At 40.6% G+C, this 27,810-nt stretch overlaps 1 protein-coding gene across 1 annotated transcript in view; it reads right to left on the bottom strand.

The window, feature by feature from the left end:
- Nucleotides 1-27,810, bottom strand: part of CTNND2 (catenin delta 2) — a 654,700-nt gene that overhangs the window by 280,974 nt on the left and 345,916 nt on the right. Inside the window, exons 4-6 of the mRNA XM_075052197.1 lie at nt 23,298-23,332; nt 22,699-22,815; nt 1,501-1,673 (exon numbers count right to left, since the gene is read on the bottom strand). Coding sequence (XP_074908298.1) covers nt 1,501-1,673; nt 22,699-22,815; nt 23,298-23,332 — 325 coding nt within the window. The remainder of the gene's footprint in view (nt 1-1,500; nt 1,674-22,698; nt 22,816-23,297; nt 23,333-27,810) is intronic.

The following is a 27,810-nucleotide window of genomic DNA, read 5'->3' as shown; positions in this document are numbered from 1 at the left end:
ACCTCTAACCCCTAGACAATTGCACACTTTGCTCCCTTCCTGCCTTTTTTTTTCTTTTTTTTTTTTTTTTTTAGATTCTTTCTCCTTCCCCTCTCATTTTTTTTTTTTTTTTGTTTCTGTTGCTCTGTTGCTCTCATAACCTGTTCCTTTTCCATCACCTTACTTTTTCTAGCCTCCTTGAAGAATGCATCACACCCTTTCAGGCTAACCCCCAGGGTACGATGCTTTTCACAAAGCACAAGTCCTGATGACATCTGCCCAGGCTACAACTGGATATTATAGCCTCCTTTTTTATTTCTAGCTGGAATCTTGCTCTCCTGCTGGCCCCAATCCCAAAGAACATCAGGGAGGTCCTCTTTGGTAAACACAGAAAAACCCTGAGGCCTTACCAGTACGCAGGCTCATTTTAAACCCTTTATAGAAGAAAAAAAGTACCTACTGAATTTGAAATGAAATTTAACTGTGCTTTATTTCATTTTTCAGTCTTAGAGGACAGGGAGCTTTTCTGAGCAAATTGAGAGAATAGAATATTGTATGTCTCTCGGTATCCCACAAGCTGTGCAATGACTATATAATACTCGAAATCTCTTTGCAATTTACGGCTTTGAAATTCAAATAGTGCTCACTTCTACACAATCCTGAGATACAAAGCGTCCCAGCGTCACACTGAGACGGTCTGCTTTGGTGGGGTGGTTAACATCTAAATGGAGAAAATAATCTGAGCTGACCAACGAAACCCAGTCGGACTTTGTTTACGTACATAAGCATGAACGCTTCTAGAAATTTTTGTCTAAACTGAAGCTTAACTTCCCAGTGAGAGGCTTTGATGTTGCAGTGAAAAGCACAGAAGGTGAGAGGGTTACGTGTCAGAGCCAGGAGGGATCGTTTAGACAGGAAGAGAGATTGATAAAGTTTTCATGAGTACCTGAACCAATCTTTCAAAATGTTTGAAACGTACAGGCACTGTCTGGTTAAGTTGCTTGTCTTACAATGAGGGGGGAAAAAAAGGCAAAAAACCTGATTCTTACCCTTGGGATTAGGCCACGGCACCAGGCGATGCATGGTATCCCAAGCAGGTTTCACATCTGGTGTCAGCCTGGCTGTGTTTTTGTCTGCTGGCACTTACTGCTTTCAGTAATATCCCGACACCAACGCAGGGAGGTCCTAGACCTCAGTTAGGGCTCCTAATCAGCAGTCACAGAAATTTTTGAACTTAAGTGCCTAAACATGCTATCACCAAAATACATGTGCAAGCAAAGAAGTAAAACTGGCATGTAAATCTCCTTTTTAATCAGGATCATTTTATTACTATGCAAATCGACCCGCTTCAGACTTCTGAAAATCAAGGCGGTAACTCCACCCCGCCGCAGATGCGTTGAACAAGACAGAAAGTAAAGGCAGACATTCACGCGCCGGCGGGCACCGAAAAGCTCTGTTTAAACTGGGAGCCAGCCCACACCATTTCAGGTGCGAGAGACCCTGCCTGCTGAGGACACGTACCTGGCTGTAGCTCTGGATGGCACCTCTGGCCTGACCGCCGCGGGACGGGAGCTGGGCGGCTGCTGTTTCGCCCAGGGCGAGGGTCTGGTTGCTGTGGTAGCTGGCCGAGTACTGGAAGGATCCTTCGGGTTTGGAATTGAGCTGGAGCGTGCTCTGGGAGAGGAGGCTGGGCCCTGCGGGGACAGGATTTGAGAGCAGTCAGAAAGTCTCAGTGAAGGAGCGTACCTGTATTATCTGTTGAGCGAGCCTTGAAATTGTCAGATGTATGTGGCTTCAGCTTTTCAGTTTGGCTTTTCAGTAATAAAATTCACACACATCAAATTGTTTCTTTACCACTCAGTCATCGTTATTATTGTGTTCCAGTTACAGACCACATTGCTTTCTTTGCAAAAAATGTATGGTTTTGACTGTTATGCTGGTTTTAGCTGGGATAGAGTTAATTTTCTTCATAGTATCTGGTGTGGGGCTGTGTTTTGGGTTTGTGCTGGGAACAGTATTGATAACAGAGGGATGTTTCCCTTACTACTAGGCAGTGCTCGCCCAGAGCCAAGGGCTGTTCTGATCTCCCCCCACCCCACCAGCGAGGAGGCTGGGGGAGCACAAGGAGTCGGGGGGGGGGACACAGCCGGGACAGCTGATCCCAACTGACCCCAGGGATATTCCACACCATATGACATCATGCTCAGCATAGAAAGCTGGAGGAAGAAGGAGGGGGGGGATATTCAGAGTGATGGCGTTTGTCTTCCCAAGTCACCGTTCCTTAGCGTGCTGGAGCCCGGCTTTCCTGGAGGTGGCTGAACACCTGCCTGCCGGTGGGGAGTGGGGAATGGATTCCTGGGTTTGCTTTGCTTGTGTGCGCTGCTTTTGATTTCCCTGTTAAACTGTCTTTATCTCAACCCACAAGTTTTCTCACTTTTGCCCTTCCGATTCTCTCCCCCATCCTGCTGTGAGGGAGGTGAGTGAGCGGCTGTGTGGGGCTTGGTTGTCGGCTGGGGTTAAACCACGACACCGGCGAAGAAATTCTAACCCTAAACAATCCCAACCATACTATTTGATAAAGAAGCCTTGTTTTCAGCTCAGAATAGTTGATGAGTTTTCTTTTTTCCTAAGGATAAGCCTTGTTTATTTCACTTAATTATATCCAGTCGTTCTGCATGGGAAGTACTAACTTGTCCCTCCCTGGGCCCCGGGCACATTAGATCTATTGATTACTGCCACTCCGTCCTGTACACACGGTGACGTAATACTTTGGTGCCTGTAGGGATGGATGGCAGCCTTTAAAATATTAATAGCTCCTCTCATCATGTAGGACTCACCCGGATCTCAGTGAATCTTTGATGACTGTTTTCTCAGCCTATCCTGCCTTCCCCATCACAACACTGCGCGGCAGGAGAGCCAAGCGCAGGCAGCGAGCTTAAATTGGGGCTGCCAGACTGAAGGGCATGTCGGGAGTGTGAACAGTAACGCTTTCCACAGCTACTTCATTGTTCTGTGAAAGTAAAACATGTTCTAATATTCATTAGGTTCGCGTACAAGTGATTTAGCTGATGATGTGAGCGTGTATCAGAGAGGGAAAGGCTCTTCCCACACCGCACTCTCGTGTGGTTTAGACGTGACCTCCCACGACCGCTTTAAATGGTGAACTCATTCCGTCTCCCTGCACGAAGAGCTACATTAAAGAATACCCACCTAATCCATCCCTACGCCTTCACTGATCTCAGCCTCTTCTGATTTTAAATAAACTAGCTCACTCTTCCATATGCCTTGGCCACGGCATGAGTTACAGAGAAGTCCACCTTCAACCCAACAGCTATAATCTACACCATACTCAGCGGCTCCACGGGGATGGGAGGTTCATCTTCTGGTCAGCACTTAGAAGCTCACGAGAGCATAGAAGGTGACAAAAACCTTAAGGGATGTGAAATGATTATGTTGATTTTGCTCCTACAGAACAGTTCAGTTTTAAAAAGACTCACAATGGCAAAATTCCAATGAATTTTACCAGAAATAACTCCCAGTAGATTCCTGATACAAAGGCCAAATTTTATGACCTTTAAGTCTTTGCTACGAGGATGTACAGCTGCTGCAAAAAGATTTCCATTTAGAAAACATGCAAACAAGCCCACCCCCAAATTAACACAGAGAGTATTTTTTCCCCTACCCTGTTTCTCAGAAATGGCAGAACCATTATAACTGGTATTTTCCAAAATCCAACCCGAACTGCTCAAATTATAAACAAGTCGTAGTAGGCTACATGATGTGGAAGTGTTCACATCTAAGTGTAGTCTGGGATTATGACACTATTTTACATAGCAACACAATTTATACTGCAAAATCAATTGCATTCATCAGAATATTCCAGATACAGGACCAATTCTGGTCCTTGTATTTTCCTTACAAGTACAGAAGGAGGCAGGGCTCCATGCATGCTGTGAGGTTATTAAAAATGTATCACAGCCACAGGAGAGCTGAATTTAATCCTGCATGGGTGCTTATAAATCCAACATTTGGTAGCTTTCTACTCCCTGACTCTGCAAATAGCGTTTACTAAGCATTTTCCATTTAACTGGTTTTGTTGCAAATTTTGTTCTTTAATGAAAGAAATATTTTCACAGATTTTTTTAAAGAGTGTAAAGAAAATACAGGCTTAGTTTTAAAATGTATCTGTAGACTTTATTTTAATCTTTTGGATTTTGAATTTTCACTGAGAATTTGCCTGTGATCAAGTGACATGATTAAGTTCAGAAAATTCACAAAAGCGTAACTTTCCCAGGAGGGGCAAAAGTTGCAGCAGGAAAGCAGTTTTTGTGCATGAAAGTGTTTGTACTCATTCTGAAAGCAATTATGCTGTGACATTTCTAAAGCTTAAATAATGATTAAACTATCACATGCTATGAACCCAATATGTTTAAAATTTCATTGCATCTGGCTTTCAAGTGTTCTTTTCATATTAACTATGGCTCAGTAGGGGATTTACGTAGCCAGCTAGAATCACATACATGGGTTCCCTGCACCATTTAGCCTGAACACTTCCATGCACTTTAAGAAACTTATCCAAACCACAGAAGAAAATTCTTAGTAAAAAGTTTGGAGCACATGGGTTTTAAGTTCACTAACTACTGCATAGCAATTTTTATTTTGTACCTTAACAAGCAGTAATGAACAATTAAAACGTACATACATTTCAAAAAAGTAATTACAAAGTCATTTGAGAGAGACATTTAAATTTTAAATAAGCCCACATTTCTCAAGCAAACGTAGAAAAGAGCTGCGGCTGCTCACCTATAAATAACTCAGTTTAAGCCAAGTGTACAAACGACAAGATACATTTGAGATCAATCAGCATGATCTTGAAAAAGCACAAGTTCCTTTTTCAGGATTTAGGGACTACAAGCAGTCCCATCTTGTCTGATAGGGAAAAGATGGATTGCTTTTCTCATTAACATTCTTGAGATTTCAATCTGAAGGCAAACCCAAACCTTCTGAAGAGCTCGCAGCTCACCCAGAAGAGATGTGGTTTGTCTGTGTACTTCTATACACTGATGGCTCTTGACAACAAACTGCTGTTTCTTCCCAGCAAAAATTTAAACTCTGTTGTGTTGATGTAAGAAAGTGTCCATGCAACTATTTTTCCTTTGTTTTCAGAAGAGTTAAGGCAGCTGGAAATTCTTTATTTTCAGTTAGGGACTGGAAATCACTAGTTAACTACTAGAACAATTCAGTCGTCTTTGTTCCCTTAATGCTACATAATTAACTACCAATCTTCAATTTAAAATAAGCTTGAAAACAAACACTTCCAGCTTCATAAGGTTTAGTTTAGCAGATACCAAGGAATTGTAGTATTGCTTTAAAAATTTGTACTACATTTTGTTTCTATTTGGGGCAAGGGGAAGACATAACTACTTGTTTTTGCCTATGTTTTTTCACCACCACACAAACAAAATCTATTTGCCTTGTGAAAGAATATTAGTGTTGGATTATTCATAGTGGATAGTATCAAATTTTCACTGATTCAGTCAGGGCCACTTTCCTCCTGTATTAAAATAGTACAGATATGAGTACAAATTCAGGAAACTAAGTCAGAGCCATCATACTGCAAGAGATGCCACTGTGGACTAACTTCAAAAGATGGAGCCGGGTACAGTAATTAACTCTTTAATTTCTCTCCAGTTTGGTGGACACGTACTGCAGACAATACCTTCCTCTTCCTCTTAACCTCGAGCAGAGCAGTGTGCAAGGCTCCCCGTCTTCCTCACCGTGGGTGCGGTAACCCGGCTCAGTAAGGAGCTCGGAGGAGAGGGAGAGGGAGTGCATCTCGCTTGGGACGCAGACAAAGTGCACTTAAGGTGGGGAAAGCGGCTGGAGCACAGAGAAGAGCAGGCAGGGAGAGAACAGCAGAGGATGAGGGACATGCCTACATCAGGGAAACCTCAGGGGTGACGGGAAGCAGAGGACTTTTCTAAGAACCAGAGAAGGGAAAGAGGAGTTTCCTTCGCGGTCTGGACACCCAGGTGCTGGCAGGCACGGCAGAGGTAGAGGAAAGGAGTCACCGTTCAGACAGCGAGGGGAGGAGGCGAGCTTCTTGTGAAGCCCTTTTCATTAGTTTATACTACCCAGCCCTCTTACTGGCAGTTATGTTGGCTATTACACGGCTATTATTTCTCTCTTTCAAAAGCCTAATAATATAACAGATTTGGAGCACCTGAGAGTATCTGGTGCACTGACTTCAAGCAAAACAGGGAAGTGGAGCAGATGCAGCCCCGGACCCAGGACTCGGCCGCAGCGCTAAAGGGAGCAGCACTGAAGCCCAACGCCTGCTGCCTTCCTGCCACACCGCGTCCCACAAAATAACCACAGCCCGGCATTACGCTGAACGGGCCGCGCTGCGTATGGCCATCAAGGTCAAGTGGTGAGCTACGGGCTCCATCACGAGCCGTCGGAGAAGGAGAGCTTCCGCAGCATCTTCCTGCTCCTCCCAAGGGGGGTCAGGGGGGCGGGAGGCGAAGGCTGCGGAATGAGCTCCACCGCGCGCAGGGACAGGATTTCTTCACGGGCCGCTGTTTTTCTGTCCGAATAGCAATATAACATGCAATGCCGCAGTAAGGTGCAGTGCTGCTATTTAAAAACCAAACCAAGGAAGGGAGTGGTCTTCAACGATGAGATTATTATTAATTCGAGGACATCACAGTAACAGTTGATTACGGGAAACCAAAGGGACACAAAATCCAGGTTACTACTATCAGCCATGGTTGGGTCAAAAATGGGATAAAAATTGAAATTATGAAAACATTTGTCCTTTTATTTTAAAGAGCAATGTTTTCTTTGGAAATAAAATCTTTCGCCTGTGGTTTCTGCTCTCTTCAGGCGACCTCCTTTTCCTTCTTCCATCATTCAGTGTAAACCCCAAACCAGCCAAGCAAAAAATAAAGAAGATCACAACCTCAAACTTTCATTTTGAATATTTTTTTAAAATAAATTATTCTTGAACAGTGAGTGTTTGCATGCAGAAATACTTTATATGGCTGTTTCAGAACAGCAGAATACTAGGATGCTTCTCAGTACCTGCATGTACTACTGTTCTACCTCTACCAGTGCTTGCTTAGGCAATGAAAAATCAGTTACAAGTATAGAACAAATACACATAAACTTCTAATTATTCTACTTCGTGCAAGCATTGACAATATATTACAGACCAGTAAGTAAAAAAAAAAAAAAAAGAAAGAAGAATGGTAATACAACAATAAGACTCCACCATTATAATTATTTTACCTTATTTCTCTATTGAGGCCATCCCTTAGATATCCCTTTTTTCAAACCACACTTCGCAGCATACTGAAAACAAGATAAAAGAACCTTTCCATTGTGTGAAAAAAGTGTATTTTGCCTTTAAATAATAGCCTGTTCCTCTGCATAAAAATTTTTATTCACTTGTGCAACTGACTTTATACCTACATTTCATCAGAACAATCCAACGTATACATTGCAGAAAGGTCCAAATGGACCAAAAGGTCCATTTTTGGATGCTCAGAAACTGCCAAGTGCTAAGGCTACTATATTCAAATCCATTGGAATATGCTTGCCTATTTCAGTAGGAGTCAAATCAGCTTTTAAGATATTCCAAGTGTATTGAAGTGGCGCATGCTAACAGAGAAAATGTACCAACTGAACGTACAGCATAAAATCAATTTTTAACAAACACAATGCCGGTAAAAGAGTAGCTATATTATTAGAAAAGTTTGGCAGACCACTACGTCAGCAGCACTGCTCCAAATTTTGAAAGCATGTTTCTTTCTGCTCGTCCTCCTGCGACAAGAGGGGATTCAATGCTCCCTGGCATTGCCAGACTCCAGGAGTACAGCACGTAGCTTTCCTCACTCGCTTGGAAGCAAACCCCAAGAGAAAGAAGCTGGGTGCTCAGCTGCCCACCGCGATCCACAGCCCCGGGCGGCGTGATGCCCAAATTAAGCAGAGAAAGGATTACATTGAAAAATGAAAAAAAAAAAAAAAAAAAAGCAAGAAACAAAGACCAAAGTGCATCGGCGGCACAGTACTGCATTTTGATTCAACAAATAGTTGTTAATGCCGACTGGAGCTTCAGTGAGAGATTACAAAAAATAGGCATCAGCACTGACAGTTGTAGAAAAGCCAGGGAAATGGTCGGGAATCAAAGCCGGCGAGTCATCACACGTTTTCTTCCCTTCCCCCAGAGGGTAGGTAGGGCCTTGTCTGGTGAGCACGCAAGGAGCAGAGCTCACCCGAATCGTATCCCATAGCGGTCATAAGCAGAAGAGTATCTCACGTAAGAAACTCAGCAGGAACTTGGGCTCTAAGGAGCTTACCAGTGTCGGACGTTAAGCTGTTTTCTAAGTGCTGAGAGACTGGTCCAGTACCCTTACACCAGTTAGAGATGGGGGGACAAAGAAGAACATCCTATTAAATTTCGCTATTTGTAATATTACTAGATTGTGAGTGAGGATTTAAAAACAAACACACGATGTAAAGTCTGATAAGATTTAAGTACAATCAGTATTTGCGATATGTATTTTTACCTACAGGACAGCAAGTTAAGGTAGTAGGAATCTGTGGATTAACTCCATTATGAACTCGGAGAACTTTGTATTTTTTCTGTCTTATACTGCACTGCCATTGCTGGGTCACAGAGCTAAATAGCCAGATGAATGTGAGATTCTTGTAAAGGAGGAACTCGCAAAAAAAAAAACCAAAAAAGGAATTGTTCCCTGTGGGGATATCAATGGCAGGCTATCCCTAGTGTCTGCCAGTCAAAAAGCTGAAAAGTTACTCCCGTTTCGTAAGCCTTAGACTGCAGTATCTCACAGAATGCCTCACAAATCGTAGCTTCGCAGTATGTAGAAATTAAACATTATACTTAGCAATAGTATGGTCAATCTTCAAAACAACAACAAAAAAGGTTGAATTATGAAACAGGACTAATATATCACATTACAGAGCAGAATTTATCACAGAACAAGTATTCAATAATACATTATCTGCTAGTGGTACGATTATAAAATAATTACCATATAATGACAAGTTACATACAGTACTATATTATTACAAGATAAGGGCATGATTAATTCAGTATTCTGAATCTATGCAATAATTATTTCTGAATTGGCTAAAATAATTACACTACAAACTACAGAAACATATACCTAGTCAGCCTCCATGAGATAATTGCATGCTTGTTACTTGGTTTGTCATGTTAACTTCCCAACACAAATATCATGCAAGTGAAAGGAGAAGGATTTTTTTGTCTCCTTAAGATTTGAAGTCAGTCGGCTTACCAGGGCACATTTCCTTCTCCAAGTAAGTAGTAAAGTGGAACACTACTGTTGTGTTACACATTTCCATTTGGTCAGTCATCTATTGCGATGCCAGTTCTAATTGACAAAGGAGATAGACCAAAACATGCTCGAACAAATATTTAATTAGCTCCCGTACCAATTATAAACAACACTTCACTCACCTTCGATCAACTGACAGAAGTAGTAATGATAAATTATAGAGTAAGTGTAAATAAAGTGGGTTTAATTAGTGTAATTAATCACTTCACACATTCTTCAACCTGCTTTGCTCATTTGGGTAACAGTTGAAAGAAAGCACGAGCAAAACTCCTTTAATGTCCTTTAAACATTCATTTACAGAGTTAATAGGTTGAGGTGCCTCACATCCCAGCGAGAGGAACCATCTCCTAACTGTTAGTATATGCCTAATTAAGGATTTCAGATACCAAGAAGTCATCACTTACTGTTTCTTCTGCCTCTCAGGTCACTTCATTTGAGCGTGAAATATTGATTCCTATCCTACAACCTACTTTTTTATTAGTTCATTTAAGTGTGTGTACTCACGGTAAGTAGTTGCTAACCGCTCCTAAAGCTGGGTTGTATTTGTTGCCCAGTTTTGCAAAGGAATGGATGACTAAAAAAGATGTAATAAAATAAAAGATCACGTCAGGTGTCTGTAAAGTGGTCGCTCAGTTTCTGAGTGGTCAGCTGTATTTGGGATGCTGGGGGAATCCTGGAACTAGACTGAAAGAACAATAAAACCAGGGATAGCTCCTGATGGTAACCTGCCAGCATCCTTCCACAGTATTTGACAGTAAAGAATAGGGGTTGATGGTTAAAGACAAGGTGGATGGACCCGTTCCTAGTGATACTAAATTCTTTGCCATCTCACTGATATATCCTGTTTTCCAATTCCTGCTCCCAGAATTAAGCTGCATATCTGGCTGGGACTCAGAGTAAACTTTCCCTTCAAATTGGAAGGGTAAAAGAATGTACGTTTGTTTGTTTTAAACCCCTCCGTTGCAGTCTGGCCTATTTTTGAGGTCATCTGAAACATTCTTTGAAGACACTCTCTCTTGCTGAGATGATTTAGGATGGTTTTAGAAAGCGGAGGAATTGAGTGAGGGGAAGGGAAGCCCTACAAGTGCCCAGGGGGTGGCAAGGAGCAGCCACCTTGCTGCTGAAGTACAGATCTCTCTCCCCTCTTCCCCATTTTCTAGTCTCCGGGGAAGTTGCAAAAAGTGCAGGTGGAAGCAGCGGAGGCAGGGGACAATTGTGGGGGAAACCCCTTGGAACTAGATGAGGGACCTTTGTGGCTATCATAAAAAGAAAACCCTTTCTTAATTACAGGCAGAAAAAAAGGAGAGGTTAAACTAAAGCAAAACTTAAGGTCTGCAGATGAAACAAATCCTGTCAGCGACGACTGGTCAAACAGATTCTGTAGGAAAAGGACTTCCAAGCCAACTGTAAGTCAGATCTCAAACAGAAGATAACAAAGAGCTATAATATAACAATAGCAATAAGCATTGCCCCCATTCTCCCTCCAAGTCTAGAATAGTACTAGGAAAATATTTCAAGATCTACCTTCTAGGAGATATTAAATATTAAAGATATCAGTACCTTTATATTACAAGAAAAAATGCCAAGGCTGCAATATAACAAAGGTATTCCATACCCTAAAAATGGAGAGAGTTGGAAAAAAAAAGGGGACGGATGGACGGACAAATGCATACTTAAAATGAAGAAATAAATGATAATACTTCATATGCTAAATCACAAGCAGCTCCCTTGTTATGAAACAAACACATCTCTTTAGATGAGAGGCAGCAATTCTTAAATGAGTACACTGAAAACAAACTTGTTTTACAAAAACCACAAGTAATTTGTATGCAACACCATGCTCTACCAGCATTAAGAGGGCTATGTTCTACCTACAAATACAGAAAAGGGCTTTAGTGTTGCTATAGAACCTATTCTTAGGTACTGGAAAATAGGATTTGGTGGAATGCATTCAGAAATGTAGAATAAGTTCATTTCTATCCAAGAATTCTATATATGATATATATCTGGAGAAACGATGCAAAAACTAGGCTGATATCATTATGTAAGGGAACAATACAAGGGTATCCCTTCTAACTCTCTTTCTGACCTAATTACTATTGGAATGAAAGATGAACCCTTTATTTCAAGAGTAAGTGAACTGGGAATAGAAAATAGTTTCATTAGATGCTGATTATCTTCTGCTTTTTACACAAGATACAGATTCTGCCATTATTGTAAGAGGAAAACAAAGGTGTTGGCTAGGCTTTGAAATAACATCACTACTCCAAGGGATAGCAAAGCACCACAAATGTCCACAAGAAGTAGTAGAAAAACATAAGACCTGAAGTGCATAGAAAAAAAATAAAAGTCTTCTGGAGGTTAGGAAACATGTTGCAAATATGAAATACTAGCAGACTCATGGAACAAGGTAACACAGCAAAGCCTAAGCAATCCTGACGTAACAGGGTACTTCAGTGTTATTTACTCAGATAGTGCATGTTTTGTTTTCTATACGGTACCACACATCACATTACTCCAGATGTTTGTATGAAATAAAATACAGCCAGATCTTCTTTCATATGCAATACTTGGTAATGTTTGACAGTAGGAAAAAATCTGGAGTTCTGTTACTAATGAGATAAATTACTGAAGATGCTAGAGAACAAGCCCTAAAGACACACCCTGAGCAAGAATAGATTTATACATATTTAAGCTCAGAATACAGAAGTTGCGCTTGTCTTTGTTTTTTTTTTTTTTTAATAGAAAAAGCTGATTAAAACCAAGGATAACCTACTACTGCAAATTTTAAATGATCCCAGGATTAAATAACTTCTTTTGTAGAAGATTAATCATATTTTATGAAATCGCTTGCTAAACTCAGCAGAGATACCAAAATCAGATAGTCTCTGAAAGAGATAATTTATCATTGGCCATTAGGATGATGTGCTTTACAGGAGCAATAGATAGAAACAACGCAGGAACAAGATGGGCAGCAAGGATAATAACTAAATTACATTTCTGCACTACGGAGGACACAAAGAGGAAAAATAATATCCTCCAGCCTTCCACCTAGGGATGTCTAAGGATGATCTGGAGCTCTTTTGGCAGTAAAATTTCTGCTGGCACTTGTTACACCTCCGTGAGAAGCCTCTGCCAACAAAACCCTGTCAGTGGCCTAAGGTAGACGCGATGTGAATTACATGAAGAATATAAATCACTTCTTTCCACAAATGGCGTGATTTGCTGATGGTGATGATGTTACTTCTGTGAAACTCTGCAGGTGGTATGCAATACTAGGAGTGCCAGAAGTCACACAATACTTCACAGTAACAGAAGTTTGCTATCTATTAAAAGATCAGACTGTGGAACCACAGGAGAACAGTACCTGAATGGGGCTTCTGGATGGCATTAGATACATTTCTGAATGTGACCGCAGGAAGAAACTTGCATGCAGGAGGAGGCATTGCATGCAGGGACACAGACAGCAAGCTCCAACTCAGAAGGAACCGTCATGTCTCCATTTGGGAAACGCTGAATTTTGGCATAAATAATTCTTAATTTTAAATTTCTGTTTTCATTATCAGTCTCCCATTTTGCAAAGAATAACTACATTTAAAATAGAATGTGTGCTTTGTTTAGAGAAAAAAAAGCCAAGTAAATTAAGAACATATTTTGCATTATTAAATCCTAATCTTTTGGAAGTATTATATACCTTTGAAGACCAGCTGTGAATGTCAAGTGTTCCTAGTCACCCTCTGTGCCTAGCACAGCCTTAAGCTGTTACTGATAGTATTAAACTAATGTGTTCCCTTTTTATTTCTAGCAAACAAAATCAGATGGTTATAGACACCACACAAACAGGACTCACATGGAAGCTGAAGGTATTATCAGAAATTAGAAAAATTAGACAAATCTCTTTGGACAGACCTAAATTAGACTGTTGAAAAATAGCAATAATAATTTAAAAAAGTGCCTACCAGCTTCTCACTATAAAGCATATAAAACTACTCATAGATATATGGATCTAATACAAAAGGTATCAGTAGATCTATTACGCTACTTTGTTGTTCTATGAACTTAACTACTAGCACAAAACAGGTTTCCTCTTCTCGTGCAAAGCAGAACTCCATTTTTTGCTGACCTTTGACAGGCTTAAGTCTTGAATCTTTTCTGTCCACAAAGGAAAATGGCTATTTGGTCTCTGAGGCGAGCCAGTTCAGAATGTGTTTAGCGCTGCCTCAGAAGTCAATTAAAAAGTGAGTCAAAAAGGTCAAAATTTTATGACAAATCTTCATCTGCCAAAACCTCCTCTGCCATAAACCAGAAAGTACACCCTTTTGCTTCTGCCTTCTCTTTCTGTGTCCACAAGCGTGCACTACTCTCTGCTCTCATGCTGTACTCAGAAAATACACTTCTCTATTTATAAGGCCAGAATGGAAAAAACAGAGAAAACTCCCTACTCTGTGTTACAGAAGTCACAAAAATCCTACTTTATTGAGAACTATGTAAACTGCATGTAGCACAAAAGAAATCAAACCCAGACCCGTACCTGCCAAAATTTTCTTCCGTATACCTCGCTTTACACAGGCTAACAAGCCAATCCCCTCTTTTCCAAGGCTGCATCTACACTCTGCTTATGCCCACGAGCTGGCACCGGCAGATCCCAGAAGGACGCGGCTCTTGGCACTCCTGACTGCGCCACCACGGCAGGGGTAGGGTGAGCGGTTCATCAGTCTGTCGTGAGGGTGTGGGTGCATTTGTTTCCTGGCCCCTACTACAGGCACAATATTTACTGATGTTCTTTTGCGTTGTAGGTTTGGATGCCAAAAGTCTTTCTTTGTTCTGCTCCTACAGATGCTACCATAAGTCACTGTCATTTTCTAATGAGTTTCAGTAACCGCTTCCTGCGGTGGATGAGGGAACACCTGGTTGCCGGTGCAGGATTTGTGTTTGCCACAGGCTAAGCATTACAAGTTGATTGCTACCTCCTCTCCATCTTTGATGTTGCTACTAATTGTTCCTGCTTTCCTGGTCTCGACTCTCACCTTTCCATTTCCACCCTCCATGTATGTTTTACCTGCTGTTACCGCTCCTGTGTTAATCTGACATTCACATTTTGTACTACAGTGATAAAGCTAGATTGTGAGGGGCTGTTTTCTTTAGGCAAGGATTTTAAGTCAGTTGCGCAGCACGAAATGACACTGGGTTTCAAAGTCGGATTCATCTCAGGACAAGCAAGCTCAGAGATATGAAGTAATATTGTGATATCAGTATGGAATTTATATATAAAAGCACATTTCATCATGTAGACATAACCAGAAAGAAGGAAACTCCAGGAAACATGCTGCAGGTGAAAGGACATTGAAACAAAAAAATCAGCCTATAGGCTGCTGTAGGGAAATGGAGGGAAATCAGAAATGACTTACTTGCAACGCTGTCATAGTGTTACCTCTGGACTCCCAACATGACACACCAATAAGCAATGTGGATTCGCTTGAAGGAATGTAAGTGTGTAAAAAGTGAGGGTAGGAAGGCCACGCTTACACAGAAAATTACGCTTGGGTTTTGGGAGGTTTTTTGCCTCTGAGGATGATTCATCATCTGTTTTGGGGACAAGACACTAAGGCTTTATTTCATGATGTGTGAGGACAGAAAAGATAAAGGAACCGTAAAAAGAAAAGACGGAATTGAAACAAGAAGGGAAGTAACAGACATAAGGACACGGTAAGACAGTAGTGGGTGGTTTAGGGAAAGATGGGACAGCAAGAAAAGGCGAGAGAGCGCAGGAGAGGAGAGGCCTAGGGAGAGAGACTAAGATGGCGTGAGCGTCCCTGGCTGGAGGTTCCTTCCTGAGGAGAGGACATTGCAGGAGGCAGCCTGGAGCAGCTTAGGTCCAACTGTAGGGGCACGTACGGGACTGTCACATTTTGGGCAGTACTTCTGCCAGCTGCTTCTAGTGCTTTCTCCCTGAGAAGCCTATCAGCCCCCCTAGACACCCTACCAATCTACAGGAGGGCCACAGAAGAATCGAGGCGACCGAAGCTCTGCACAGGAGGGTGCCTACAGTTGCCACCCCTGAGGAACGAGGGAAAGCAGAAGCTGCTTCCCTAAAGGCTGATGGTTCCTTCAGCCTTCTCCGGGCCTCCCACTTGCGAACAACCACGCATGAACTTGAAGGCAGGCAGCAAACCAAAGCAGAATGAGATCAGCTGGACCTGAGCCACAGACCTGAACACTCCATGTCAGAAGCCCACGGTGGACCATGGCTGGTGAAGCGGATACCAAAGCCTGCCAGGAGTCCCGTGGTGAGAGCCCATCCTGGGGCTCCGTGCCTAAGGTTGACTCTTTGCAGTGGTCTCCTCCTGCCTGCGTAAGGGAAGAGACCGAAAAGGAAAACTTCACTCCCGCTCTTAAAGCGAGAAGACCAACATGAATTTAACAGGATGCGATATGTCAGCAACAAAGACGTGGCTGTTTCACCTGGCCCTTACCATCCTGATACCCGCGGTAAGAGCAGAGGTGATGGAGTACTGAATGACAGTGTTTAGCTACATCTTTTCATCCGATGCTATTCTCAATACCTTTGAACTCTGCCTCTGACAGAGGATGAAAACAATAAAGTCCAAGCGCAGGATGCTCAGAATTGATGGATGATGAGGCAGTGCTGGCTGTAAACACTGATGCTGAGATGTAAGAGCTGGCTCTCGGGTCAAATCAACTCTTAATGTCTTAGCGGGGTTAGCGATGAATATACAAAAACTTTACGTATGTCAGCTATTTTGTAAAGATATCAATCTCCTGCTGAGGACCACTCCTGGAAGCAGGTCTCGGTGTTTGCTACTAGCCAGTGGCTATTACAGTGTTAAATGACATGATAATTATTTCATGCTCACACTTAGGGTGACTAGGGCCAGAAAGGGGAGGTGGATGAAGGAAACAACATCTTATCCCCATTTCTCAGAAATCGAAGTATTTAACAACTACTTCAAAAGACTGAACTCAACCCACGGTTGAGACAATTTCTGTACAACTTTCTCTGTGAGAATATACAATGAATAACGGTGAAACCAGCCTTTAACAAAGGGTGTTCACTTTTCAGAAGATTTACCCCATTACAAATTGGGCAAAGATGACTTTGAAACCCCGAAGTTTTGAAGCCAAGATACTGAAAAGGCTTGTATTAGAAGAGATGAATGGAATAGAGAGAGGCATCCAAAATGTCCAACCATAAATACTTACCCTGAATATATTACAATACTGACAGAAGTTTCATCAATAAATCAAAATTTCCTCAGACCTCATAGTCCAGAAGATTTATCTGGAGCTAAGATCTGCTGAGTCAGACAACTGCCAGGTTTGCATTAATGCAGCAGAAAGAAAGGTGCCGTGACCCGTGTTATGCACTTCTGCCACTCCTACTCCAAAGACTCCAGTCCTAAAATGAAAGAGGGGCACACACATTTCCTAGGTGTTCTTCAGTTCTGAAACATACTCAAAGAGCACACGATTTCATTCATGTGTATTGCCAGTACTCCAGACAATACTCCAACAAGTAGTGTTTACCAGGAGATCCCATGAGAATACCTCCTTTGTGTGCCCAAAGAATGACTCAGCTGGATCGCCCGGGCTCTCAGAGCGGATAATGAAATGGAAATAACTTCATCTATCAACAAATTGTGAGGTCCACTGATGCCAAATTTCATCTCATTGAGCATGTCAGCCATCTGACAGGTGGCAATTTCACAAAGCAAGGGCTATGGGATGGGAAACACATAAACACACATCCTTTTACACATTCATTGTGTAAATAGTGCCTTTTTGTTTCAATCCATTTTCAATATCTGAATAAAGCAGCTGATAAAGGATGAAAATCGGAAAGGTTGAACAAGGAGTGTGCTTTCAAATGGGGACATCTGCTTTCACACTGAGTAAGGAGGATCTCTTATTGTAAAAAATTGCTGAAACAAAACTGAAATAAGAGAATAAAATAAGAGCTTAGCCCATTTTTTTAGCCTCAGAATTAGACAGGTTATTTAAGTGAAAACCACATCTGTCTAATAAAACAGCTATATATAATTTCATGTGATAAAAATAATCTGTTCTTGTAACATAAGTCATTCTTCAGATGAAAAAAAATCAACATCTAAATGGTACTACTACCCATTTGTGCTGCATTTTGGGCAAACAGTTTCAAGTGACTAAGAGAGTTAATATGTTGTGGGATTGAGTCCTTAGTGGTGAGCCATGCTTTTTTCTTCCCCAGAAGGACTGAGACATCCTTAGCTGCCTGCATTTCTGTCAACATGTAGCCTCAGTTAAGTGCACTCTGAAATGGTGTTAGCCAAGAAGACAGTGTTACTTAATCTACATTGCATTTATTCCCTTATCAGTGTGCTGAATTCTGTAATTAATCTGGAGAACCAGGACAATAGGGTCACAGATATAAATAAAAATACATTCGGAAATTTAGGGGGAAAAAATTGTCTGGACTACTGGCAATGTCAGGTGGGAAAAACTTCAACTCCAATATAAACCACTTATTTTTAAATTTAAATTTAAAATGTAGCATTTTAAAAATATCAGACAATTGGAAGACTGATTCAAGAGGTTTTCTGATCTATGTCAACAAGAACTCTGTGGCTGCAGTCTGCAGTATTGATTTAGAGAGCAAAGAAGGACGGTTGCCATATGAAGTGATTAAGCAGGTGAAAAATAGTGAAACGATTCCGTTTCAGTTAGAAACTTAAATACCGAAAGCTCCATAAATCTGCCCCATAATCCTGTTAAGACTGGTCTTATGCTCATTTTGTGGAGACTGAAGCAAAGGAAATAGCATGAAAGATTTAAGTATAGATACCTTAAATTAAAATTAGCGACTTCTGGATTAGGAGACATTTGAGCCTGTGGTTTAAGTTAGGAAGACAGTGCCAATGGATTTGCTCAGTAATCTCAGCAGTCCGTCTAACCCTCATTTTGCTAATGCCATGACAGAGGGAGTAACTGTTGCCTCTCTCCACTGCTGTAGCCTGTAAGGATTCAGTGTCATCTGTAAGGATTCAATGGGCTTCAGCTAATTATCTCAGAAATAGTTTTGATGCTGGTATCATGGCAGTCCTCTGCTGTGCCATGCTAATGACCCACAGGGATAGGGGTACCGGGGAACTAGTAGGAGGGAAAGACATACAGGACCAATATATTCCTCTCCTTCCACATTTATCTCACTTGTACACTAGCCATCTGTAAAATGCAAATTTACAAACATTGGCAGGAAAAGGCAGTTTGGTCCTTAACGATTGCTCAGAGGCCTCCAGTTTCTCTGTGTGGAGAAGGATGGACGTCTGTCTGGGGGCCTCAGGCAGTTCATCAGGACCTTTCCCACTTATCTGCAGGCCAGACTGTGACCTTATCAAGACTTAATGACAAATCTCCTCAGCAATCACCCTTCTTCACTCAGAGAGTTGTGTATCTGTGTTTACTCTCCTTCCTTCCATGAAGCTTTTCAATTGTTCTTACAAGTAACGGGAAAAAAAGGAAGAAAACAAAACAAACAAAAAAGGAGGTGTACTGACTACGTAGTAAAAGGATTGAATCTGAAGTAGTTGTGTGATGTTGAGACAGTGGTGATGGGAAGGGGAGGAAAAAAGTGCCTTGTTTCCTTCATCCCCCATCTTTCCAAGCTCTCTAATGTGAAATATTAATTTTTGGTCTCCAAAATACATACTCGGCCCTTGCAAAATGTTTTTTTTCCCCATGTCTTTCAACACTAAATTAACCAATTCTGCCATGAAAATACCTTTCCTGAGCTCCAGGCTCTATTCAGTACTACTGTGTCTTATGTCTGTCTGAAACTTCCCTAGTATTATCTCTGTCCTGAACTGAATTTCGCTCCCCTGAACGTTTCCTTCCCCAGTGATTTCAGGACCTACACTTACTGTGCATTCCTGTCACTCTCCCGTGGCTCATCTCCGGTGTCTTATATTGTGATTAGCTTGGCTCTCACATGTCCAGTCTTTCCCCTGATCCTATTTAAAGTGACAGTTATTTATCTTCATTTGTGCAAAAGCAGTATTTTTGAGTTCCCATTAGAAAAAGATAATGGTAGAGGGAAGAAATAGTTTCAGGGAGGAGCCGCCAGCTCTGCAGTCAGCTCCAGGCTGCCACGTACAGTGATGTACAGCAGGGAGGAGGATGGATCGGGTCGAGTGCCCTCACAGTGACATGGAGGGACCAGGCTGGTCCCTAGGACACACCGTAGCTAATGGCTACAGCCGCTAGCAGCAGCCTGTACCTGCCCACCCTCAGGGACCAAGGGTACGCGTGGACTGCCGTCGTTCTGCTGGTGACATCCCCACAAACACTTAGGACAAGCTCAAGTCCCCTCTGAGTCCACAAAAACTATGCCAGGTCATGTTTGTTGTAAACTGGAGTGATGCAGTTAGTGACAGATCTATAGGACTGTAAAGATAAAGAGAAATCATGGCAGCACAGGGAACTGGACCACAGAGATGCAGGTTCAGGTGTTAACTCAGCTGCAGATTCTTGTGTAATTCTGGAAGTTTCCTTACTTTTTGTTTGTTTGCTTGTAACTGGAAACACATGGTTTTGGGAAGCCAATTTATACTGAGTTGGGACAGAAGAAAGAGACGGGCAACAGTGCAGGAGTTCCCCTCAGATGCATATGACCTTGTCCCGGGGTCAGCACAACCACAGAAAACTTGTATGAGAGCACACAGCAGTTATGAGTCTGCCCGTCCTTGTCTGATAATAATTACTTTAAAACCAGTGATCGCTCTACTTGCATTTTGCCAAATTAATAAAAGCTTTATATATTTATATTTTTTTTATTTGCTGATTCACACTCAGTAAAGATAATTAGCGAGCATCCCTATTAGCGATACAGAACCCCTCCTGTGTAAGCCCCTTTCATGTGACTTGTCCCATTAGCCTTTTTTTCATGGCTTTTATTTGCTCCTAAAGGAATAGCACATGTGAAGTGATGTTTGGGATTTAGAGTATTATAAAAGCCGCCTGCTATGCCATGACTTTTGAAAACTAATTCTGAGAAAATCAGAGTGCATGAAACCAAATCATAAGGATTCTGACTACAGACACACTAATCCTCTACAAAGGCAGAGCTACCGATAGATTAACTCATTAGACTAGATGCACACCGTTCAGAAAAAGAAGCTGTGGTCACATCCCTGGGCAGGCTTTCACATGATGGTTTAAAAGTCTGCCTCAACCAGACTAGAATTGCCACAGCAGGCTGGAAACGCTCTCCTCAGAGTCTGCCTTGTTACTTAAAATACAGCTATGCAGTCAAACTGCAGAAGTAAACATAACTAAAATTGTAAAATTGAGAGCTCAAAAGTTAGGTAATGCCAGACTAAGTTGCCTTTTCTGAATCATTGCTCTTCCCCTCCTTCCTTGTCTTACAGCCAGTGCACACAATACAAAACAAAACTATTCAGTGTTTTGTAGTTGCCTCATTTTTTACTGCATGACCTTCAACCTTCACTGAAAAATGTCCAGTACAAAGAAAAAAAAAAAATAACAGCACCCTGCTAGATTATTCTATGACACTCAACGTTTACTTCAAATACATTCAAATAATGATTTTTAGAGTACCTGTAAAGTGGGACATTTACACAGAACTCATTTCCTATTTGGAGATTGAAGGAATTAAGACCTAAGGTGTCTATGAAGAACAAATGCTGTGCGTGAGGCACTCTAGAGTGAGTTTTAAACTTCCTTTCGTTTCATGCTTCATGTATCTGAGACTGGTTCCACAGTGTCCAGTTACAGCCATTTGTTCTCAGCACACCTGCAAACTAGCAGGGAACACCTAAAACTAAGCGTCAGTAGAAGATACTTTGAATGATTTCACAACTATAACATCAGAACTTCAGGACGTGAAGGAGGGATACAAATAAATTTTAAGTGCAGAGCTGAACTGTCAAATACGAGATTTTTGTTTGCATTTAGTATGTGTGTTCTACTCATTGCTTAGAGAAGTCAGAAGCACTCCAGATGAAATCCCCCTCTAGTCTGCTGTGCAATCTGAGCCTTAGCTTTGGGGTAAATGAGACATGGACAAAAAATGTACAAAACAGGGCGTGATAATAATTGTGTTACAATGCAGTCATAAGAAATTTGTATTACGTTATACAGACAGCCTTGACTTTGGTACTTTCAACTTCGCAAACACAGTAACATTTTAACTGTCTGACGTGTTTGTGATATTTTACTCTAAATTGAAAAAAGACCCCCAAACCAAAAAGAAAATCCAGTATATGACATCCTAACTGCATTTATGAGTGATTAGCAGAACTGCAAGTGTTAGCTTTGGCATGTATATCTGATTCTTAATTAAAACCATAAATGGCAAATAGCAATCTAGTTTCATTACGAGGTGGCCTGGAGCAGAGGAGTATGGGGCGCTGCGACAAAAGGCTTCACAGATATTTCCTGACAATGAAGCAGATCAAGCTTGCGGCTCTGTGGGGGAGCCTGCTCCCTTGTGAGCACATGCACCTGCCTGTTCTCTCCAAACCTATGTTTCTTAGGGACAGCTATTGCCCTGTCCATAAGTCTATCACCATTTCCTTTCTCGAATGTTGTTCTCATCACCCTGTTGTTCCCTCTCTTTGCACTTAACTCCTGATCCCATGAACAAACCATCCAACCATGCAAATTCAGCTTTCAACTTTCTGACTGGACCTCCTGCTTCAACAAATCTCATTTCCTCCCCTGCTGGTCCCCCACACAATGCATCTCTACTGCTCCTCTTCTCCATCACTCTTTTCCATTTGCCCACCTTCCTTATTCTCCTTCCCATCTATATACATTCCTATTTGTGTCTTATCTTTTTGTGATACTCGCCAGAATTTGCTTTAGTACTAGTTTTCTTTATGTACCCAGACTTCTCTCCATCCACCATCTTCATCTTTCCCTAACACTTTTTCTTAGTTTGCACCTTTTCAGCCAGTTCCTGCCAGTTTCCCATCCAAGCTAGACCCTCCCTGGGCTTTTGTAGTGGTGATGCTGAAGTCTTGTGACATGACTTTATAGTATAGTACAGCCATACTGCAATTATAAAATATTTTCCTTAAAATATATACCATGTTTGGTTTTTTAGCCCACAAACTAGCAGTGAAATTCTCTCCATTACAAACAAACCCAAAAGTTAGCTTGCAAAGGCGAGGAGGCAATTCACTGCTCGCAACCACTTTTTCTCCTGCCGATACCAGAAAATAATCAAGAAAAACACTGTAAGATATGCATTCAGTTTTAAAGTATGACATGTTACAAATATGTCTGGGTTCTAAAAAACACATTTCTAGCAACTTACTTTCACTGGCTGAATAGTCCTGTGGGTCGAGTATCCCTGATTCCTGCAGTGATCTAATACAGGAGTCCACCAGCTCCAGACCAGTGGTGAGTTCATCTTCTATATCCTTCTGACCATCTGTAATAAAATTAACAACATAAAAATGTAGAAGAAAGGCAAAAGGTGAAATCAGTTACAAGACAAAAAGTAAAACCAGTTACATGTGACTAAGCATTCACAGCTGATGAAGGAATGGAGAGCACACCAAGATCACATATTCAGACGACACTAAGCATATTGAAAATAACACCATCCTTTGCAAGCGTGGCCTTGGGTTAATAAAAGCAAAATTAGAAACTTCAGGTCTAGTGTTAAAAACAGTTAGAGACACGTTTAGCAATGCCCCCTCTCAAAACTCTACGTTAGTCTTGGTGTTCTTTTTGTCAACCTTAACAACTTTTGCAAAATTTTGCCAGTTTTTAAGTAGGGTTTACACACTAGCAATGAAAAAAAAAAAATACTGCATAAATAAATGTTGTTTTCTCCTCCATCTTCGTTAGGAAATATGATCATTCTGGGAGAGAATAAATGTAACACGTATATGTAGATAAGTACATTACCTTGTGTTTGCCAGTGAAACTGCTCTTCTGTTGAACTGAAAAGAGAAAAAAACAAGTGTTAATTTCATATTAAATGATTCAGTAGTATGCCATCAATATTCAGATCTAAGTCTGTTCTGAGGGAACTGATTTAAGAATAAAGGAACTGACATAAGAATAAATAAGATCGTAAAAATATATCAGGTATGATTTTACATATTTTTTTAATGAATGACTTGCACAGCATTCATTCAGCAGGAGGGAAGCATCTTCACTTCTTAATTAAGTAATTTAGAACTTGCATATAGGAACTGCCCTCTTAGTCTTGATATACAAATTAAATTATTTCAAAGCAAAAACATTAACATTTTGCAACTTTTTTTGATCCTTCTACTTGTCTGATTTTCTATTTTTATAGAGAAAGTTATAAATTGCTTTCTCAAGTGAACAGTTATATGTGATTTCTAGAAGAAATTACGAGTATGACTCCTGGTTCTACTGATCATTATGTGCATTTTTATATTATTCAAATGTGCAGCTAAGTTAATTCAATTGGCCTACACAAGAGAGTAAATTTAGATGTGTTTGTGCTTCTATGTACAAGCACTTAAGCAATGGAAGGTCTTAATTTTAAAATAATGAGTATGCACACCAGAGGATGGGTTAGGTAGGGGTTTGTGCTATAAAATGAACGATATAGTCAAAGGAAAGATAAAATGAATAATATATTCAATTAGGCAATGAGTACACTTTCCTCTGAGGCATGATCTGTTTATGCTTCAGTATAGGTCTTTCTCACATGCCAAGAATACAAAACAGATTGAAGTTACTCAGTAATAATCATTCTTTTGACAACAGTGAACTGATTATTATAGTCATAATTAAAACATTTTTCTGTACATTTTTACAATATATTTATAGGGGAGAACAAAATCACCTGTTACATCAGTAAAAAAAAACAAAGACAAATTATTTTAACTTTTCAAGTTATAAATGTATTTCTTTCTGATGTTGAGAATAAATGCTCTTTGTAATGAGTAAATGGATTTTAAATCTTGTTTTCCCTTTTCCCAACAGATGCTGGATCTCTTATGAATATGTGAGTATAGCTCCTAGTATCTATGTTCTGAACAAGAATAATGCTTCTTTTTGGAGGTCTCTTCTTATAGGAAAAGAACTTGGGTGAAATATTTATCAGATTTGATAACTGTTAAAAAAAAGGATAATTGCCTAATTGGCATATAAATAGTTCTAAACGGACAACTTTTAATTTCTAGCTGGTAGCAAAAGTGTTAACCTGACAAATTAAAATCTATACATCGTTATCAATTTCCAAATATCTACCATCTGTGGTTTATATTGACTCACTGTAGTGGGATTTCATAGATTAAGAACCCAGCCCTTTGATGAGATACTCAACTAAAATGCTTGCATTCAAGTCCACCAAAGTTAATAATATCGAAGATAAACATAGCCAGAGTCCTCTGGCAAATAATAATGGCAAAGTGCTAAACTGGAAGAATTACTTTAATTTAAATTACCTTTTCAAATGGAGCCCTAGTGGGTGGTGACTAGGGACGGTGGCTCTTTTTGAAATATTACTTCTTCCAATTTGAAATTCCTTTTGCCTGATTTTCAAAATCATTAAACAACTGCAGCTTCAGCTGACACACTGGGACTTGAGAGCAATCTTCCTTTCTGGAATTCACATCATCTATAATAAGCAATATATTACTTTCCGCTATACAGTCCCTCTTCCAGTACCCAGATTTCTATGTGATAGATACCACCTCAAAAGACAGAAAAAAATGTAGCATCTCAGGTGGCATTCTTGCTGGCAGAATGAATTACTAAATGTTGCTGGCAAGAACATACTGATGTAAAAGACTGTGCCACCTCATCAAAATCAGTGAGAAAAGAAAATCAAGTCTCTGCATAAAGAGTGAATTATCATTTCCAGGAATTCCATCTTAGCCCTTCTTAAGCAGTAAATTTGTATAAAATGTAGAAGTTCATTACTGGCATAGTACAGACAGTATTAAATGAATCACTAGTGGCTGATGAGTAGCGATCCCTAATATCACTAGTCTGACTTCCATAGAAACATTTAATGTATTCACCTTAACAAATCTTAGATGGGCAGGTATAAAAAAGGAAGGAAATAAATTTTGACTATATTTTGGCTTTTCCAGTTTTAGTCAGGCTTCTCCTCACATCTGCTGTAATGGTCTTTTAATAAATACTGTAACTTTCATAGTCAAGGTAACGGATTCACTATCAAAATTTTTATCCTAATGCTACCTTCTTATTCAACATGTGGAATATGGAACAGGCTGCCCAGGGAGGTGGTGGAGTCACCATCCCTGGAGGGATTGAAAAGATGTGTAGATGTGGCACTTAGGAACACAGTTTAGTGGTGGATTTGCCAGTGTTAGGTTTACGGTTGGACTCGATGATCTTAAAGGTCTTTTCCAAACTAAATGATTCTATGAGTCTATAATAAAAGTGTATTTGCTCCTACAAGATATCAGTATATTCTGGTATGAAAAGAGTGCTGGTTTCCCTAGTTAACTCCACGCTTCTTAGCTTTTGAATGGTCCGATGTACTTGCCCATTACAGTTCCCATTTCTTGGTTAGAAACCGATGCCTCGGTCTTGCAGACAAACACGTAAAGGGTTTCCCTAGAAAAATGTTATTAGAATTTGACATAGTTTAAATTTAGATACGCTGCTTTTTTTTCTACTTTTTTTTTTTTAATCATAACTTTTTTTTAAAAATGAGCTTTTCCTGCTTTTGGCCTGAAAAGGATTCCTGACTGAAGCAACCTGACGTGTCTGTGCAGGAAGCCTTTAGGCTGTCACACAACTGTGCCAAATCTGCTTGAGAGAATAAAAGTGCTTTTCTTTTGTGCTTTTCCAGCTTCACAAGAGATCAGTACAAATGACTGTATACTCACATCAAATACATGAAAAGACCAAAAAAAAAAATTAACTGAAGTATTCCCCCTAATAAATTTTTCAGCACGTTCAGCAAAATAAAGCTTTCTGCTTTATAGTTTTTCTAAAGAAAAGGTTTTAAATTCATTATCAACCACTTTTCTGCACATTCCTATGCCTCATTATGTAAGTTTGCAAACTCTACCAACTTTGAGGAAGCTGAGCAATAAAATACTTTATTGAGAAGTTGTGAATTATGGAAACCTGCACCAACCTTAGAGTTTGAGGAGGGAGGAGAGAGTTTTTAACCAGAATTACATTAGTATAGTATTAGAAAATAGTAGCATAGAATATAAATGAGCTGAGAACTCAGGCAGGTATAATTATTACCTCCCTTAACCCAAAACCAGAAGAATAATTATGATTTATTTGCTGTATTTTTCTCTCATTATTGGTAGTCATTGCATCCTGTATCTACTTCAAATGTTCTAGGACAAGTAAGACGACCGTATAAAGAATCCTGTGTCACCATTCAACTATACAAAACTTTGATTCTTCTATACTGATATTGTCTTTGGAAAATAGGATTTATTGAAGGAAAATCCCAGGGAAGCAGAATAACTTAAGAATGAGAAGATAATGCTAAAAAACAAACAAACAAACAAACAAACAAAAAACCCAACCAAGCAACCAAAACAAGAATGTTGTCATATGTTTAGTTCTGGATGTTGATCTTGAAGCTAATGAACCTATCTTCTGTAAGGATGCACCTTTAATAACCACTTATGCAAGGAAATATTCCCGCAAAAGTCGTTTTATCTCCCTAGGCAAGGATAAGCAAAGTAAATATCCACAGAGTGGTCATCTTGATTCCAGCTGAACTCACATGTTCCCTTTTCTGCACGCATGTAATAAAAACACTGAAGTAGCAAGAAACCTTCTACGTGTGACCTTGCATGCTAGGAGGACGGAAGGCAAATGAGCACAGCACGCTGCAGGGAGCTTGTTTTGGGGAACATCACATGAAGAGAGCGCTCGGAGAGCTCTACCTGCCTCTGCACAATGGGGGAAGATCAGAAGCACAAAGCGTTGCAAAAATGCAGAGTTTCTACGGCCAGCAAAGGATGTCTGACTATTACCAGCAATCTGGTTACATCAAGTTTATCCCTTTTCAGGCATGGATAAAAAAAATCCCAGTCTGAGCTACAGTATGTCTATCGACAAGCAAGAATCGGGTCTCTGGGAGCAAGGACAACTTGATAGGAACCCAGCACAGCAAGATGGGCTCTGTGGAGACAACGGTACTGTCCCACAACAGCCAGCACCAGCAGAACAAGGTGAGCTCCGTATGACCCTCCAAGGCCTCTCCCCACAACTTACGTGAGTCAAAAGCAGGTTTGGTGGTGTACAGGTGAATGCTCAAAGGGACACCAAAATACTGCTTTCCTGGACCATGCTCACGAGCCACGTTTCTGTAATAGTAACCAGAACCCTCAGGGGAGGTAACTCAGAGGTGCGGAAGGCTGTTGAGTACTTTGGGAGGAGAAAAAAACTGCCTGAGACATCCTCAGACAGCATTGCCATAGGGCTTCTACAA

This window comes from Buteo buteo, chromosome 20 (assembly GCF_964188355.1).
Source record: "Buteo buteo chromosome 20, bButBut1.hap1.1, whole genome shotgun sequence".
Lineage (NCBI taxonomy): Eukaryota > Metazoa > Chordata > Aves > Accipitriformes > Accipitridae > Buteo > Buteo buteo.
Note: the sequence above shows the minus strand (reverse complement) of the source record. Positions and strands in the feature narration are given on the sequence as shown.